Raw genomic sequence first — 18526 nt, forward strand, 5'->3', positions numbered from 1 at the left:
CGTGGCTGGTGTTGTGCACACGCCTGTCTTACATGAACTGTGTCTAATCCTCAGTTTTGGTAGAGTTTTCGGACCGCTTACTAGAATGTCGCCGCAATGCTTGCGCATTGCTCAGCGAGACCTAAAAATTGCCCTGCACCCTTCAGATATTCAACATGTTATTTTAGCATGCTTGACAATGGTCATATTGCATACAATTCAACAATAGTTAATAGTTTTCCCAAGAAAAAGTGAAAAGAAGGCTCTTCAGTTGGAATCAGTTCTTTATTCAATTTTCTGTTTAAAATGGATAGCCAACGCGTTTCGTCCGTTACCGGTCTTCTTCAGGGCTTTATGGGCATCACAACAGTCGTAATTCAAATCTTTAGATACTGGGAATAGCCAATCAGTTTTAGGACAAGTGGTCAAAAAATTCCAAAGGAAAGTTAAAATTCAAGTATAGTCTCTCAAACGAAGTATAAATCCGCAAGTAAGCGCGAAACGTCCAATGTGTGGTCATCTAGTTTTGCGCATTGCGTATCCAAAGGATCACTTTATTGGTCAATAACTCTTGATCGTCTCTCGCCCCTTCTGACAACTTTGGAACATTATGCATAAAAATGATATCACCTCTCAGGCTTAAACTTCCATAAAACCAGAGGCATGGTGCTATCAGTTGGAGTACTGTGTGGGCGAGTAGATGCCAGCTTCGCTATCATTTGCCCAAAGCAGGGCCATAGAATACACTTCCTGGTGATATATATCCTGACTCGGAACTCACATACTGTCAGGGGAGGGGCAGATGGAATGTTGTTGTGGGGCTTTAATGCTCTGTTGTAAGACCTTTCATCCCCTAAAAGTTCCTAGCTGGGCTGGGTTCCTGAATTATGTGGCTGGAGAGTACATTTCGTCAGTGTGAGGAGCATGGTGTTCTGAGCACACAGGTAGCAAATGTCCCAATGTCAGGTGTTGAGATGGGGTAGATATAGCTTGGTGTAACTCCACTAAGGAATTTTTTCAGCACCCTCAGATATTTTACCTCGTCCTTGAATTGTGCAAATGACTTTATCAAAACTTGGATCAAATCTGGCAAATCAGAGTGGTCTTGAATTTCTGTGACTCCTGGACACTCCACGGTGACCAGCTCACGATCATGGGCAGATCGATTTATGCATGGAATGTCTGACGTAATAGAGGGGGGATGTGACGTGACAGAGCAGGCTTCGGAAGAAGTGTTCTGTCAAAGGGTTCTGTATCACCGCAGCAGTCTCTTGATCCCAGGGGCTTTCAGGCCTGTGTTCGAGTGGTTTTATTCCCTTTTCCTGCTTTTTGGTAAATATTCCCGCTAGGGTTTTCCCAGACCCCTTAGTACCATGGGGTGAGGGAGGGCGAGGATCAGTTGAGGGTGTAAGCGGAGATTTCGATTTCAACATCGTTCACACATCCTCTATCAGACTATCAATCTCCGCTAAGGTGTTTCTACAGGCTGTCACCCCGGTCCTTTTCTTGGAGTCGGATGCATTCATAGTTGTTTCCAGCAACTTCCTTTTCCCTATGCCGCTGCGCAACAACCAAGACCAGGTACTGTAATAGCTTAATCAACCCAAATGATACAGTAATGATAGTGTTAGTACCTTGTGGCCTTGCAGGTGTCAGGGGGTGGCCCAGCCTCCTCCAGGCGATGACTGGCCCGTCCTTGGCCGAGGCTTTGCCTGGACAGCCTCTTTGATATCCCACACAGTGAGATAACCGTTTATAGTACGTGTGTGGGCTCCTTTCCTTGACCTTTCGTGCTGTACGCCTCCTGGCGCTAAGAATTTTGGTGCTTGTAGTCCCCCCCAGACAGTCTCCCTGATGCCCCATGAGGGAGAACCGTTGAAGCCTTCTAGCGCGTGGGGGATCCTCACTTTAAGAGAATTATAGTTGAGGACAATAGTTAAATTACATTCTTAAATTAGCCCTTTGTCCTTTAGAGAAGTTATGTGGATTAACCATAAATCTACCGAGGTATACAATACATCTAGGCTGTAGTTCATATCCAAAGGATACAGGAGGGAGGCATCTTATTAAGTAAGGTATCATGCTGATGAGAACGTTTTTTTAAAATGTTGTATTGCATGGAGTATGTATTGTTTATTCCATGATTCTAGGTAAATCCGTGATTTGTAAATGTTATGCCTAATTATTGTATGGCTTTATTGTAAAGCTGAAACAATAAATAAAATGAACATTGCATCAAAATGTAATTTATTGCCACAGTGTCCACTTCGTGTGCCAAGCTCACCTTCATGCCCCTCATTTCAACCAAAGGTGCAGCATACTCTGTAGAGCGCTTTGAATCTCTTCCCTTCCTCTACTGTTACGTCTGCAGCTTGCTTCTTCGGGGCACGACGTGGCAGGGTTGTAAAATCTTCTATCTACTTTAATTTCATGTCACGTTTGCTCATACTGCAATTTGAAATACATCCTCTATCACCTTTTCTTTCCAAATGTAGATTGTCGGCCCGAAAATTGAAGTATTTTATTAGGGGAGAAGGAGCTCAGCAGAAATACAGATTTGTAGGCATGCAGCCTCACACGACTCCGCCAATGACTAAATAGGGTTGTCTTAAGTATGGTTGTTTTAAGTTCTTTTACTGCATTTACTATACCCCTTTGAAAGCCTTTGTTATATCTCATGCAGTTTCTTTCCATATCCACCTTAAGCTTTACAAGCTCTAGCATATCATTCTCCTGTTAGTTAAGTAGTATCCATTTGTTGAAATCTATTTATTCTTTTGGAGGTCATCATGGATCGTTTGTTACTGCCTAGACTTGTGTATATATTTCTAATGCTGGATACTGCATAAGATGTCATGCAGACAGTTAACATTTTTAATGAGCTATGCATTTTTCATTGCATCCTTTAAAATTGGTACACCATCCTGTACATTTTCGTCTTTCCTTTTACAGACAAAATTAGAGGAGTCGATCTTCCCTTGCTTGATAAATTGACACTGTCCTCATCTGTTTGTCCATTCTAAAGTATTCTGGAGGCGCTGTGATGGTGCCAGCATTTAAACCACGGTCCACCTTAAATACAAAAGTAGCACATGGAGCAAAACTCTAGACGGATGACAAAACATTAAGAATAGATGCATCAACACAGAGGACACGGCTAGCACCAGCTAGAAAATATAGCCTGTTGCCTGGTATTTAGCATAATTGTTTTAACATTATGAGAATAAAGTTGTATGGGACAAATAACTGCACTCAAGTCTGTGAAATGTCCTTATGCATTTCTTAGTATTATGTCCCTCTTTTTCAAAATCTCCAGCTCTTCTACTATACACTGAGTTGTCTTGAAATTCTCAAAATACTCCCTCTGAGTTTTGCAAACTACTTTTTTAGGGCACCACAGTTTCCCTTTCTATGGATAATTACCCATGTCACAAATGTAACTGCAATTATTTGAATTATCTAATGTTCTGCCACTTCTTTCCCTAGGAGACACAGGACTATACTAGAAATGTTGTTAGATATTGCCTTGAAGCACTTCAGGACTGGTTTGATGCCATCAACTTTATAGATGAGGTACGTTTGATTACAGTCCATTTATTCAATTTGCAGAGTAGAAATGTCTTTCAACTGTTAATCATTTTAATGCTGCTTAATTTTTTTTCCCAGCCAGCTCCTAACCAGGTCACCTTTCACTTGCCGCTGCATCGTTATTATGCTATGTTTCTGAGCAAGGTAAGCATGTTGTTTACTAGACTTATGGATAAATCTTTATTGCTTGATTAACTGGTGCCAACTACCTTCTTTTGTTGTTTTGGTACCAGGCCATACCTTAGAGTTGCGGTTCCAAAATGGGATTCGTGAATCCAAAGAAAAAAGAAAAAAAATGTACAAAATAACACAAGGCCGCAAGCCAAGCTCCATAGGCCAACCATTTTGCACAATGGTGGTTCAACCACCTGCTTTGAGTTAGGAAGAGTGCGAACAAGCCTCTATAAACATTGTTTGGCATCCAGAGCAGCCTGTTTCGGGGGGATTGGAAATTATGTTTAAAAAAAAAAAATTGAAGTTCCCTGAGAAAATAAGTTCCAAACTGATTTATGGTTTTGGTGAAACTCGTAAAACCAATGAAATTCACCTGTTATGGCTGCCAGTGTATGCAAGCAAAACATGCCGTGACTCGCACTGTCCGCCATGCTTAACACACCAGTTTGCCAATGGCCCAGAAACAAACAAAGAAAGAGTGATCAAGAGAATAACATGACTGACTATGGACCCTGTTTTTTGTTTTTTATGTGTTTTAAATGGTGCGCAGACTCTACTGTAAGGTTCACTAACCCTTGCTGGCTCAACTTTACTTGGGACTTATGGTCCTGGTTCTGGATCTGTGGACACTGAAAAAGGTTCAGTATAAGGCCAAGACAAATGATATGGGTGTTTATTCTCTTGGCCAGTGTTTGTGAACCTCGAAGGGTGTGGCACCTGAAGGCCCAAACCTAACCCCATGGCCCACGACCCCTTAGCAAAATAATAATTATTTTGTTTTAAATTCTAACTTGGGAGGGAGTTCACTTCGGCACCCCCAGGCCTCACCATCACATAATCGTGAGATTTAGGAGATGATACCCTGTCCCTTTTTAGCTCATTTTGTTTTATTTTTCAGGGCTCGCAGATTAAGCCTTGTAACAACAACCACAACAGATTTTGCTCTGATGTGACCAGCCAACCTGAGAGCTTTAGGTCTGTGGTCCCAGATTTGTGTTTGCAGTCCTGAATTGGCTGACACAGGGAAAAGCTCCCTCGATCCATCAGATTTTAATATTTACATCCACGGAAGGACCTCGAACCCTTGTTTACCGACCACTGTGGAATAATGGTCTAGATAACCTCTACAAGTTGAACCTTTAAAGCCACCATGAAACGTTTTTAGATGCTAATATTTCGAAAACCACTTAACAGATTTACACCAAGGTATTCAAAAGCACTTCCTTGAATTAAGTTACACTTTCAGGCCAATTTTGGTGTAAATTAGTTCAGACATTTTTTATATCATAGAGCAAAGAATGCTATGGGAATTAAAATGGGTAAAGTCACAGTGGGGGCCATCCATTTTTTTTGGCTTTCATTTGATAAATCTGCACAAACTTGGCAGTGCCAAACCGAAATGGAATGAATCTTTTTGTGGAAATGATGCTTTTCTTTCTTTATTTGTGTGACACGTTGTGAATGATAGAACCAGAGAAACAACGTAAAACCTTTTAGAAACGTTCACCAGGGCATTGTAATCAGAGCTTCTGTAAAACATTTAAGTTGCGGATAATGCTGGAAAATATCTATTTTTTTGTAATTTGACTGTTTTTTTTATTTTTTTTAACAAGGATTACATCTATATCATGTGCAGATACATTTCTTCATGACACACTGTGTACACACATGCTAGAAATACTAGTCTGGCATTGCAACCTTCAGAGACCAAGACATTTCTGGGACTAACTGCCCCTTTGACACATTTAAGAGATTAAAGCAGAATATAAATGTCACAAGTTTGTACCTGTCAAAAACATGAGGTCTGTCTTCATAAGCTAGTTAAAATCCTTCAAAGATCTGTGAAGAACAATTGAGTTATTTTTCTCATCAAGAAGAGAAAACTTTTGGAATATTCACTGATATTCTTAAATGGAAAATATCTCTTTGTGCTGGATCCCAGAAAACTTTCCAAAAAGTAATCACTACATTTTGTTTTAAATTTATCCCACTCTTTCCTCTATTTACACCTTTTTATTTACACTTTTACTAATTCCAGTTTGCATTCAAAATCTGTTGAAAGGAACATCTGGGAAGAAATCCCTTTTCACTTCTCCTTTTTGTAAGGAAACCATGTACAAATTTAGAATTAAAGAGAATTGATACCGCAATTTAAGGCAGCAGTCTGCTCCAAAGCCTTAGAATGTAATGCATTCTCTATTATCCTCCGTTCATTTTTCAGCTCAGTGGGTCATGGATCCCTGAATCATATTTGTACAATTTTTTGTTGTTGCTTAAACATCTTTAACCATCACCTTTTGATGGAATTGTATTTCTGTTACTTTGCATCTGAGAAGAGTGTGAGCTTTGTTTCCTGTTGCCATGAACGACAAGACAGGTCCAAATCGAAAATTTGGTCCTGTTCCAGTTTGAGATTCTGAAGTCCCTGCAGTCCTTCCAGGGGTCAGTCTTCCTCTTGATCCTAATTTTCGAGGAAGTCGAAGAAAAAACACAAACAAGAAGTATAAGGTTATTTGGCCCCCTTCCTGCTACCCTTACTCTGGTAAGAAGCCACGAAGGCGGCACCATGGAGCTCTATCTTGCTCCCTAGTTGTTCGACTTTGGAGCCCATCTCACAACTTGTTCCGGCACAAAGCGAGTTTCTGGGGTCACTAGCCATTCCTACACAGATGGAATAGTTCTCTGAAGCCATGCTCGAACTCTTTGGATCCTTTCTGATTTTTTGGGTGAGTCTGAGGGTCCCACGGAGGTGTGAGATTTTCCATCTATCATACTGCTAGCCGGGGTGTCCTCTGTGGCAGCTGGACCCTATACGCCCATACTAGGGCTGCCTCTGGCTCCACTCTTGACTCCACCTCTGGCGCCACGGGCCACGCCTGTTTCCAGCACTTCAACACCGACTCCCATATATATCTCCCAGCTCCGTGTTACACCTCGTCCGTGCACTCTCGTGTGGGTGCTTCCCGCGGGTGGTGCGCCCGCTTTAATCACTGCTCCAGTCTCCACGCAAAATAAACATGCATAAAGAAAAGCACTCCCGTGGGCGATTCCAAAAAAGGTTTATTTACGGACTCGGGGTGATCAGACTCGTTTCGGCAGTCATCTTCATCGATAAAGGCGACTGCGAAATGAGTCTGGTCACTGTGAGTCCATGAATAAACCTTTTATTGGACTCTTCCCCCGGGAGTGCTTTCCTTTATGCATGTTTATTTTGCGTGAAGACTGGAGCAGTGAGATATATATATATATATATGCCACAACACATGTTACCCAAACGAAGCACTGCCACAGGAAGTTGGTTTACGCTCTCCAAGTTTAATTGACACGCTGCACACAGGCGCGCTTCCAAGCATGGGCCCCAAACAGTTCTAAAGCCAGACGCGTTTCGGGGGTATAATTCTCCCTTCTTCAATGGCAAAAAGTTCAGCAGGAATGCAAGGCGCTCTGCTGCACATATGTAGATATAGAGATTCCCGCCCCAGTGGGCATGGCAATGTCCTTGCACAGCCTTATGGATCTCGTAGTGTGCAAATATTAATCCCTCGTGGGTGCGCCCCATGCCTGCCAATAAAACTTCAGTATTTATCCCCAGTGGGTCGGAGCTTTGTCAAGGTGAGAGCCTGCTCCGCTTTGTGAATGTCAATTCGAGCATCAGCTGGCGTCGCCCTGCAACAAAGCCAGCTGCTTCCTTCCAAAGTGCCTGCCTCATGTGAAGCAGGCAAGGATCCGCGAGGCGGTGGGCAGGTCTTCACGGCTGGGTCAGCCGTCGTAAATGCCACAACACAGGTTACCCAAACGAAGCACTGCCACAGGAAGTTGGTTAAGCTCTCCAAGTTTAATTGACACGCTGCACACAGGCGCTCTTCCAAGCATGGGCCCCAAACAGTTCTAAAGCCAGACGCGTTTCGAGGGTATAATTCTCCCTTCTTCAATGGCAAAAAGTTCAGCAGGAATGCAAGGCGCTCTGCTGCACATATGTAGATATAGAGATTCCCGCCCCAGTGGGCGTGGCAATGTCCTTGCACAGCCTTATGGATCTCGTAGTGTGCAAATATTAATCCCTCGTGGGTGCGCCTCATGCCTGCCAATAAAACTTCAGTATTTATCCCCAGTGGGTCGGAGCTTTGTCAAGGTGAGAGCCTGCTCCGCATTGTGAATGTCAATTCGAGCATCAGCTGGCGTCGCCCTGCAACAAAGCCAGCTGCTTCCTTCCAAAGTGCCTGCCTCATGTGAAGCAGGCAAGGATCCGCGAGGCGGTGGGCAGGTCTTCACGGCTGGGTCAGCCGTCGTAAATGCCACAACACAGGTTACCCAAACGAAGCACTGCCACAGGAAGTTGGTTAAGCTCTCCAAGTTTAATTGACACGCTGCACACAGGCGCTCTTCCAAGCATGGGCCCCAAACAGTTCTAAAGCCAGATGCGTTTCGGGGGTATAATTCTCCCTTCTTCAATGGCAAAAAGTTCAGCAGGAATGCAAGCGCTCTGCTGCACATATTTAGATATAGAGATTCCCGCCCCAGTGGGCGTGGCAATGTCCTTGCACAGCCTTATGGATCTCGTAGTGTGCAAATATTAATCCCTCGTGGGTGCGCCCCATGCCTGCCAATAAACCTTCAGTATTTATCCCCAGTGGGTCGGAGCTTTGTCAAGGTGAGAGCCTGCTCCGCTTTGTGAATGTCAATTCGAGCATCAGCTGGCGTCGCCCTGCAACAAAGCCAGCTGCTTCCTTCCAAAGTGCCTGCCTCATGTGAAGCAGGCAAGGATCTGCGAGGCGGTGGGCAGGTCTTCACGGCTGGGTCAGCCGTCGTAAATGCCACAACACAGGTTACCCAAACGAAGCACTGCCACAGGAAGTTGGTTAAGCTCTCCAAGTTTAATTGACACGCTGCACACAGGCGCTCTTCCAAGCATGGGCCCCAAACAGTTCTAAAGCCAGACGCGTTTCGGGGGTATAATTCTCCCTTCTTCAATGGCAAAAAGTTCAGCAGGAATGCAAGGCTCTCTGCTGCACATATGTAGATATAGGGATGCCCGCCCCAGTGGGCGTGGCAATGTCCTTGCACAGCCTTATGGATCTCGTAGTGTGCAAATATTAATCCCTCGTGGGTGCGCCTCATGCCTGCCAATAAAACTTCAGTATTTATCCCCAGTGGGTCAGAGCTTTGTCAAGGTGAGAGCCTGCTCCGCATTGTGAATGTCAATTCGAGCATCAGCTGGCGTCGCCCTGCAACAAAGCCAGCTGCTTCCTTCCAAAGTGCCTGCCTCATGTGAAGCAGGCAAGGATCCGCGAGGCGGTGGGCAGGTCTTCACGGCTGAGTCAGCCGTCGTAAATGCCACAACACAGGTTACCCAAACGAAGCACTGCCACAGGAAGTTGGTTAAGCTCTCCAAGTTTAATTGACACGCTGCACACAGGCGCTCTTCCAAGCATGGGCCCCAAACAGTTCTAAAGCCAGACGTGTTTCTGGGGTATAATTCTCCCTTCTTCAATGGCAAAAAGTTCAGCAGGAATGCAAGGCGCTCTGCTGCACATATGTAGATATAGAGATTCCCGCCCCAGTGGGCGTGGCAATGTCCTTGCACAGCCTTATGGATCTCGTAGTGTGCAAATATTAATCCCTCGTGAGTGCGCCCCATGCCTGCTGAACTTTTTGCCATTGAAGAAGGGAGAATTATACCCCCGAAACGCGTCTGGCTTTAGAGTTGTTTGGGGCCCATGCTTGGAAGAGCGCCTGTGTGCAGCGTGTCAATTAAACTTGGAGAGCTTAACCAACTTCCTGTGGCAGTGCTTCGTTTGGGTAACTGTGTTGTGATATATCTATATATATATATATATATCTTTTGCACCGTTTGCTGAATCTTCACGAAATTTCCCCTAAAAAGTGCGCCAGTGATTCTTGTTGCGCAAGCAAATTTTCGGGATGATGTGTCAAGTGGGGGGGCCGAGAAAAGGAGTGGGGTCTAAAAAAGTGCATATCCCATGTTAATTCCTATTGGAGCTTTGAACACCACTACAGCCCGAATCACTGGACAGAATTGCACCGAATTTGGCTGAATGGTAGATTTGGTTACGCAGTTCAGGCTTACACCTATTTGGTGTAAATCCCTTCATTTGAATAATTTAAGGAAATCCAAGTGAGGATATCTGTGATAGCGGCTAATTCGTGACTGATATCTGAAAGAAACAAGCTAGTGATAGATTCCCTACTTTAGAATTACCCCCAGGCGTCAGGCTGGATCAGTAACATTTTAGTCTGCAGTACCCCTGCACGTCGGAAGGTGGCATTGTGCGTCTTCGCATCCGCCGTTGGCGGCATGGTCGCCGAGATGACGTCGCAGCAGCTACTTAGACGCACCCTAGCGCGCCGACGTCAGTTATTTCTTTTTTCCGCGCATGTAAGCGCTGGTCCGGCGAGAGCAGTACACCCAGTCATTTTTCGAGGCCTTTTTGTCTCTTTTTTCGAGTCGATCAACTTCTGGTGCCGTAGGGATGCCCTGCTTCAAGTCTTGTGGGGACCGTCATCGCATGATGTCGGTGACCGACCTGCACCGCATGTGTCTCTACTGCCTGGGGCGCGACCACGACCCCAAGTCATGCCCCGACTGCCGGGCCATGGGGCCGAAGACTTTGCGGGAGCGGTCCCGAAAGTTGCTAGAAGTTCGGCAGTCGGCTCTGCGCCGTTCAGGGTCCTGGTCCCGTGGGAGGTCAAGGGACCGGTCGCTGAGCCATCACCATCGATCGTCGGGATCGAAGTCTTTGCACTCTGCTCTCTGGGTCAGGTAAGACGAAGCACAAGAAGTCAAAGAAGCACCATCGCTCTCTGGCTTCCCCTCGCCCGTCGCGGCTGAGGGTGTGGGTGGGGTCATCCCCGTGGCTCTGGCGGAGCCTATGCAGTAGCCGACGGCCTACACGCCCTTCCTGGGTCAGTCGGTGACTCCGACCCAGCTGCAGGATTTTCTGTCAGCCATGGCCTGCCTCTTTGGGCCGTCAGGCCCCCCCGGCGGCACTTCGGGACCCGGCTGGGGGCCCTTGCTCTGCATTGTCGGCAGCTCTGGCCCCGGCATCGCTGTTGGCTCCGGCCCCGGCGTGGCAGGGTCCTCAAGGATCTAGACCTGGATCTAGGTCGACGCCGGTTGACCTAGTGACACCTCCACCGACTTCAACCGCACCGGCACTACTTCCGATGCCGCCCGTACCCCCGGACGACTTCACCCCCGGTTTCAGCCCCCGAAACGGACACCGCGCCGGAACGGCATCGATCGACGCAGATTCGGACCCCGATGGGGCCTTTCTACCCCTATGTCCAGCCTCCTTATTTTCTGCCTGTTCATCAGCCTTCGGAGGAAGGGGAGGACTTGGAGGGGTCTGAGGGCCCTCTCATAGCGCAGTGTCAGTATGACCCGGACTGGGCAGAAGAATTGGGGGATGCCAGTGGTCTTAACACCTCTCCTGACCTTGGCATTCTATCTCCTCCTACTGTGGCTACGGAGCAGGGTGCAAGTTATGCTGTGGTGTTGCGTAGGGTGGCGTAGGCTCTCCAACTCCCTACAGTGGACGCCAGGACTAACCTCCTGACAGAACTGCTTCAGCTGGCGGCTACCTTTGCGGAGCCACTGCTGCCTTTTAATAATGAATTTTCTGACGTTCCTTTGGGCACCTGGTCCAGGCCCAACACATGGGCTCCTGTGGATAGGAACGTGGCCCGACACCATCACCCGGCCCCGGACTACCCCCTTTTCCTCCCCCAACACCCCACCCCTGAGAGCTTGGTTGTCATAGCCTCCACGTCCCCAAGCGCATTCCCTACCGCACCCCTGGATAGGGAATCCAAGAGACCGGAACAGTTTGGAAAGAAGATTTTTTCCTCTGCCAGTTCAGGGCTGCGGTCTGTGAGCACCGCATGCATCTTGGGCCATTATTCCCACTCTGTGTGGGATACGGTGGCGCAAGTGGTGCCCCAGTGTTCGGAGGAGGCCCGGACAGTGCTCTCTCAGGCTGATGTTGAAGGGAGAGATGCAGCCAAGTTCACAATTCGAGGTGGTCTTGACACCGCCGACATGTTGGGTAGGGCGATTTCCACGACCGTGGCGCTCCGTCGCCATGTCTGGCTGAGGACTAATGGCTTCTCTGGGGATGTCCAGAACTCTCTTATGGAGATGCCCTTTGATGGCATATGCCTTTTTGGCAACAAGGCAGATAGTGCGTTATAGCGTTTTAAAGACTCACAGGCTACGTCCAAGTGATTGTGCCTGCTGACCTCTTCGGCCTTCTGCTTTTCGCTCCTTTCGGGGCCACGGAAGGGGCGTCCCATCACGTTCGCTTCAGAGCCACAGGCCTGCGTATGGCCGTGGACGTGCAACCCGCCTTGGCGGGTCAGGGGGCCAGCGAACGGGTCAGTCCACTTCCACCCTGGCCACTACTGCCTCCAAACCTTCCTAGTCCGGTCTTTCAGGCCCATCAAACGTCAGTGGGTGGCAGGATTCGCCTTCACCTCCCCCACTAGCGCACTATCACTATGGACAGGTGGGATTTACAAATAGTCCGAAGGGACTACTCCCTCCCCTTTGAGACTACCCCTCCAGCCATGCCACCCCAGTGCCACCGCATGTCGGGGGATCATTTGGCACTTCTCCAACAGGAAGTTGTGGCCCTCTTCGTCAAAGGGGCCATCGAGCGGGTTCCAGCTTTCTGGTGCCCAAAAAGGACAAGGGCCTGCGTCCTATCTTAGACCTCCGGAACGTTAATTGCTTCCTCTGGAAGGAAAAGTTCAAAATATTAACTCTGGCTGAGGTCTTGTCTGCCCTCGACCCTGGGGACTGGATGGTAGCGTTGGATCTGCAGGACACATATTTCCATATTCCCGTCCTGCTGGCCCACCGGCGGTTTACGAGCACTTTCAGTTTGCTGTGCTCCCCTTTGGCCTTACCAGTGCCCCTCGGGTGTTCACAAAGTGATGGCAGTGGTCGCAGCTCATCTGCGCAGATCAGGGGTTCCAGTCTTCTCCTAGCTATGTGACTGGTTGTTGAAGGCAGGCTCGCCCCAGGCAGTCGTCTCGCACCTCCAGTCTACTGCCGACCTCCTGCATTTGCTGGGGTTCTCCATCAATGTACCGTAGTCGCGCCTGATTCCCTCTCAGAAGCTCCTCTTCATCGGAGCGGTTCTGAACACGGTGCAGTTTCTGGTCTTTCCTCCTGAACGGCGAGTCCTGGATATTCAGGCTCTGATTCTACTCTTTCAGCCTGCTGGGCCTCATTACCTAATGCATTTTGCTGGTCGATCATGCCAGATGGCATATGTGGGCTCTGCAGGGGGACCTGAAGTTCTAGTGGGTGCAACACTAGGGGAACCTGTCGGAGTGCGTCCAGATCTCAGAGGCACTGCTCATCAATTGCAGTAGTGGCTCACAAACTGACTTTGGGTCAATGGCAGATCCCTCTCCCTTTCCCAACCAGAGCACACAGTGGTGACAGATGTGTCCCTCCTGGGATGGGGCGGCCACATGGGAGAGGCGAAGATCAGAGTCCTCTGGTGGAGTCCCGGCTTCATATCGAACTTCTGGAGCTCTGGGTGATCCGTCTTGCACTGAAGGCATTCCTTCCCTCTGTCAAGGGGAAGAGTGGTGCAGGTGTTCACGAACAACACCACTGCCATGTGGTACTGCAACAAACGGGGCGGGGTGGGGTCGTGGACCCTTTATCAGGAGGCTCCGCTCCTCTGGACATGCTGGAACATCAGGGCATTACCCTGATGGTTCAACACCTGGCAGGTTCACTGAACGCCAGGGCAGACGAACGCAGCCGCGGGTGCATGATGGATCACGAATGGCGTCTTCACTTGGACGTGGTACAAGGTCTCTTTCGTTAGGGGGGAGAGCATTGGTTAGATCTATTCGCCACCGAAGAGAACGCGCAATGTCAGCAGTTCTGCGCGTTGGAATTTCCAAGGCGGCACTCGCTAGGCGACGCTTTTCGTCGTGAGTGGAGTTGCGGTCTGTTGTACGCCTTTCCGCCTGTACCACTTCTACCCAGAGTGCTGAAGAAGATCAGGCGCGACTGGGTCCAAGTCATTCTTTTGGCTCTGGACTGGGCTCGAAGAGTATGGTATCTTGAGCTATTCAGCATGACAATCGATCCCCAGATCCGACTGCCTCTTCGGGAGGATCTTCTGTCGCAGTAGCAGGGGATGGCCCCCACCCGAACCTGCCCAGTCTCCACCTCCTTGCGTGGAGATTGAGCGGCGGCAGTTGATTCCTTTCAAATTGCCTCCTGTAATGCGATTCTGGCAGACAGGCGTCCCTCCACTAAGTTAGTATACGCCTGCCGGTGGAACAAGTTTGTGGCATGGTGCACAGCAAAAGCGGTTGATCCCCTTTCTGCCCCTCTTTCAGAAGTCATTTTGTTCCTTCTTTCTTTGGCTCAGCAGGGCTCTTCTCTGAGCACTATCAAGGGCTACCTTACTGCTATTTCTGCCTTTCTCAGGTTCCCTGATCAGCCCTCTCTTTTCAAGTCCCCTGTTTTAAATAGATTCCTCCAAGGCATTACTTATCTTTTCCCTCCTATTCCTTTCGTGATGCCACAGTGGGACTTGAACTTGGTTCTCCCATATTTGATGTGCGCTCCCTTTGAGCCTCTGCACAATTGTCCTTTACGTCTTTTAACCTTGAAGACTGCTTTCCTGGTGGCCATCACCTCTGCTAGGCGAGTGAGTGAGCTTCAGGTTCTTTCTTGTAAACCTCCTTTTCTGTCTGTTCATCCGGAAAAGGTTATGCTCAGAACCCGTCATTCCTTTTCGCCTAAAGTTGTCACTGTCTTTCACATCGGGCAGACCATCACTTTGCCCACCTTCTTTCCACCTCCGCATCCTTCTGGAGAGGAAGAGAGGCTCTACCGTCTGGACCCAAAATGTGCGCTCTCGTTCTACTTGAACCTCACACAACAGTACCGGGTGGATGACGAGCTCTTTGTTGGCTATGTTGATGCCAAAAAAGGTCGGGCCGTACACAAGCAAATTATCTCTAGATGGGTCATCTTGTGTATTAAAGCCTGTTATTCTCTGGTTAAAAACGAGCCTCCGGTGGGGCTGCGCGCCCATTCCACCAGGGTGACGGCAGCCACTACAGCATTGGGAGGTGGTGTCCCCCTGCAAGACATCGGTCAGGCAGCTACGTGGGTCTCACTGCACACTTTTACTAAGCACTACTACCTGGACAGCCAAGTCCAGAGAGACGGCTTCTTCAGCCGTTCTGTTCTCCGGGACTTTCTGGTGTGATCTTTGTTCGCAGACCCACCACCGGGGTTGGTATTGCTGGGGTATCTATGCAAAGGTAAAGTATCTATCACTAACGTGTTTCTTTCAGATGAACAAGTTACTTACCTCCGCTAACAATATATCTGTAAGAAACATCTGAAAGAAAAGAGGCACGTTAGTGATAGATTCCTTACCTTAGAATATCCCCAGGCGTCAGACTGGATCCGGAAAGTTTTGCGTAGCAGTACCCTTGCGCGTCGGTAGGCGTCGTCTGCGGCTTCGCGTCCGTCGTCGGCGTCGTGGGCACCGCGATGACGTCGTCTGAGTACTTAGACGCCGCCTCCGCGTGCTGACTTCAGTTCTTCTTTTTTCCGCGCCAGCCAGCGCAGATCTGGAAAGAGCAGTTCCCTAGTCACTTTTTGACTATACTTTTGTGATCTTTTGATCCATTTCGAAGTCTTTACGACTCCGACGGTGCCGTTAGGGATGCCCGGATTCAAGCACTGCGACGACTGCAACTGTACCATGTCGGTAACGGATCCCCACCGCTTGTGCCTGATGTGTTTGGGCGTCGACCATGACAGCGAGGCCTGCTCCGACTGTCGGGCCCTTTCGAGGAAGGCCAGGCGGGAGCGGTCCCGCAGGCGACTCGAGATCTGCCGTCACAGCTCCGGGAGTCGGCGCCACTCCTCCGGGTCCAAGTCGTCAGGTAAGAAGCATAAGAAGTCGAAGAGACATCATCGCTCTTCTGACTCCCCCCGACGCTCGCGCGATGCGGCCGGGGGTTCGGGTGACACCGCCCACGCGGCTCCTCGGGAGTCGCGGGCACCGCGTTCGGCCCCAAACCCCTTAGTCCCTGGGCTGAACGTGACGCCGGAGGAGATTGAGCGTTTCCTCATGGCCATGAGGTCCCTTTCTCCTCCGACGGGTTCCGCTGCGCCTTCGGGCCCAGTGAACCCGTCTGGGGGCCCTAGTGGGTCGGGGGCTACGACCCCGACGCTGTCGGGTGCTTCGGCCTCGACGCCGCCGGCGCCTTCGGACCCGGCGCCGCAGGGCTCCACGATCCCGACACCGCCGGTGCCCTCGGGCCCGGCGCCGCAGGGTACAGCGGCCCCGGCGTCGTCGGCGCCTTCGGGCCCGACGCCGCTGGGCCCTCCTCGGGCGATGGATCGTCACCGGTGGACCTTACGACCCCCCCCGGCGTCGGTCCGTGTGGTGTCCCCTCCGGCGTCGTCCTCGGGCGGCGCCGTCCCCGATGCCTCCTCTCAATCGGTTCCGACGTCGGGACGACGCCTATCGGCGCCGATCTTGACGCCGTTTGGAGATTTTAGTTTCTATGAACCGACCCCATTCACTTACGACCCTGATTCTCAGGAGATGGGGGAAGAGGAGAATTGGGAGGGGTCTGAGGACCCTCTGACCAGGGAGTGTCAGTCTAACATGGACTGGACAGGAGACCTTGGGGAGGCCAGTGGCCTGGACACCTCTCCAGACACTGAATTTGTCTCCCCTCCTACCGTGGCTTCGGAGGAGGGTGCTACTTATGGTGTGGTGTTGACGAGGGCTGCTAAGGCCTTGGGCCTTGAGCTCCCCGTCGCGGCCGTGAGGACTAACCTCCTCACTGAGGTCCTTAAGCCGCAGTCATGCTCCATGGAGCCTCTGCTGCCGTTTAATGAGGCCTTGACAGACGTTCTTTTGGGCACTTGGTCCAGGCCCGCTACAGGTTCGCCTGTAGATAGGAACGTGGCCAGACGCCACCGCCCGGCCCCGGGCGACCCATGTTTCCTGTCCACCCACCCCAACCCCGAGAGTCTGGTTATCCAGGCCTCTAACTTCCAGACCGCCTTCCCGACGGCCCCGCCGGACAGGGAATCCAAGAGGTACGAGGCCTATGGCAAGAAAGTATTCTCATCCCTTAGCTTGGGACTGCGGTCTTCCAACACCGCATGCCTCTTGGGCCGTTACACCCACTCTCTGTGGGAAACGGTGGTGGAAGTGCTGCCAGAGTGTCCGTTGGAGGTACGGGCCAAACTCAGCCAAGCCCTTGTGGAGGGCCGGGACGCAGCGAAGTATTCAATCAGGTGTGGACTGGATACTACTGACTCGCTGGGCAGAGCGATGGCTACGACGGTGGCGATATGACGCCACGCCTGGCTGAGATCCGCCAATGTCTCGGCAGACGTCCAAAATACACTCATGGACATGCCGTTCGATTGCCGTCGCCTCTTTGGCGACAAGGCAAACCACGCGCTTGAGGGCTTTAAGGACTCCAGGGCTACAGCCAAGTCCTTGGGCCTCTCGGCCCAGCGCCAGCAAATGGGTGCCTTTTGCGGCCAAGGAAGGGGCGCCCCCACACGTGCCGCCAGCCACTCACCGCAAACTGTCGTCCAGCGCGGCGGCGGCCGTGGAAACCGCCGTGGAGGCGGTCGGGGAAACAGGTGGAGCCAGTCCACACCTGCCCCGCAGCATCCGCCTCTAAACCCTCCTAGTCCGTGCTTTTCGGCCCATGTGACGCCAGTGGGAGGCAGGGTTCGCCATCACCACTCTCACTGGCGCACTGTCACTTCGGACAGGTGGTTGCTGCAGATCGTCCGAAGGGGCTACTCCCTCCCCTTCGAGACGACCCCTCAAGCCATGCCACCGCAACACCACCGCATATCGGGGGATCACTTGCGGCTCCTGCAGGAGGAAGTTTCGGTCCTCTTGGCCAAGGGGGCCATCGAGCGCGTTCCTGGGCCAGAAGTAGGACGTGGTTGCTACTCCCACTACTTCCTGGTACCCAAGAAGAGCAAAGGGGGCCTACGCCCTACCTTGGATCTGAGGAACGTCAACGGCTTCCTCCGGAAGGAGAAGTTCAAAATGCTGACACTGACTCAGGTCTTGGCTGCCCTAGACCCGGGAAACTGGATGGTAGCGTTGGACTTGCAGGATGCATATTTCCACATCCCCGTCCTGCCGGCCCACCGGCGTTACCTGCGGTTCACGGTAGGCCTCGAGCACTTTCAGTTCACCGTGCTCCCCTTCGGCCTTACCAGCGCCCCACGGGTGTTCACGAAGGTGATGGCGGTGGTCGCAGCTCATCCGCGCAGGTTAGGGGTCTCAGTCTTCCCCTACCTAGACGACTGGTTGTTGAAGGCGGGCTCGCCCCAGACAGTCGTCAGCCACCTCCAGACTACGGCGGATCTCCTGCACCTGCTGGGATTTTCCATCAATGTGCCGAAGTCACACCTGTGCCCCTCTCAGAAGCTCCTTTTCATCGGAGCGGTTCTCGACTCGGCGCAGTTTCGGGTTTACCCGCCCGAACAGCGGGTTCGGGATATACAGGCTCTGAATCCGATCTTCGGGCCGTTATCCCGGGTTTCGGTCAGGTTGACGCTGCGGCTTCTGGGGCTGATGGCCTCCTGCATCCTTCTGGTGCATCACGCACGGTGGCGGATGCGGGCTCTGCAGTGGGACCTGAAGTTTCAGTGGGCCCAGCACCGGGGCAACCTGTCCGACCATGTCCTGATCTCGGAGGGCACTGCGAGACAGCTGCA

At 50.7% G+C, this 18526-nt stretch overlaps 1 protein-coding gene across 7 annotated transcripts in view; it reads left to right on the forward strand.

Moving 5' to 3' along the window:
• Positions 1–18526, forward strand: part of UBR3 (ubiquitin protein ligase E3 component n-recognin 3) — a 2118328-nt gene that overhangs the window by 722749 nt on the left and 1377053 nt on the right. For all 7 annotated transcript variants that reach the window (XM_086956098.1, XM_086956102.1, XM_086956099.1 and 4 more), the window contains exons 11-12: positions 3466–3552; positions 3646–3711. In XM_086956098.1, coding sequence (XP_086812224.1) covers positions 3466–3552; positions 3646–3711 — 153 coding nt within the window. The remainder of the gene's footprint in view (positions 1–3465; positions 3553–3645; positions 3712–18526) is intronic.

The sequence above is a fragment of the Lissotriton vulgaris genome, chromosome 2_1 (genome assembly GCF_964263255.1).
Source record: "Lissotriton vulgaris chromosome 2_1, aLisVul1.2, whole genome shotgun sequence".
In the NCBI taxonomy this organism is placed as follows: Eukaryota; Metazoa; Chordata; class Amphibia; order Caudata; family Salamandridae; genus Lissotriton; species Lissotriton vulgaris.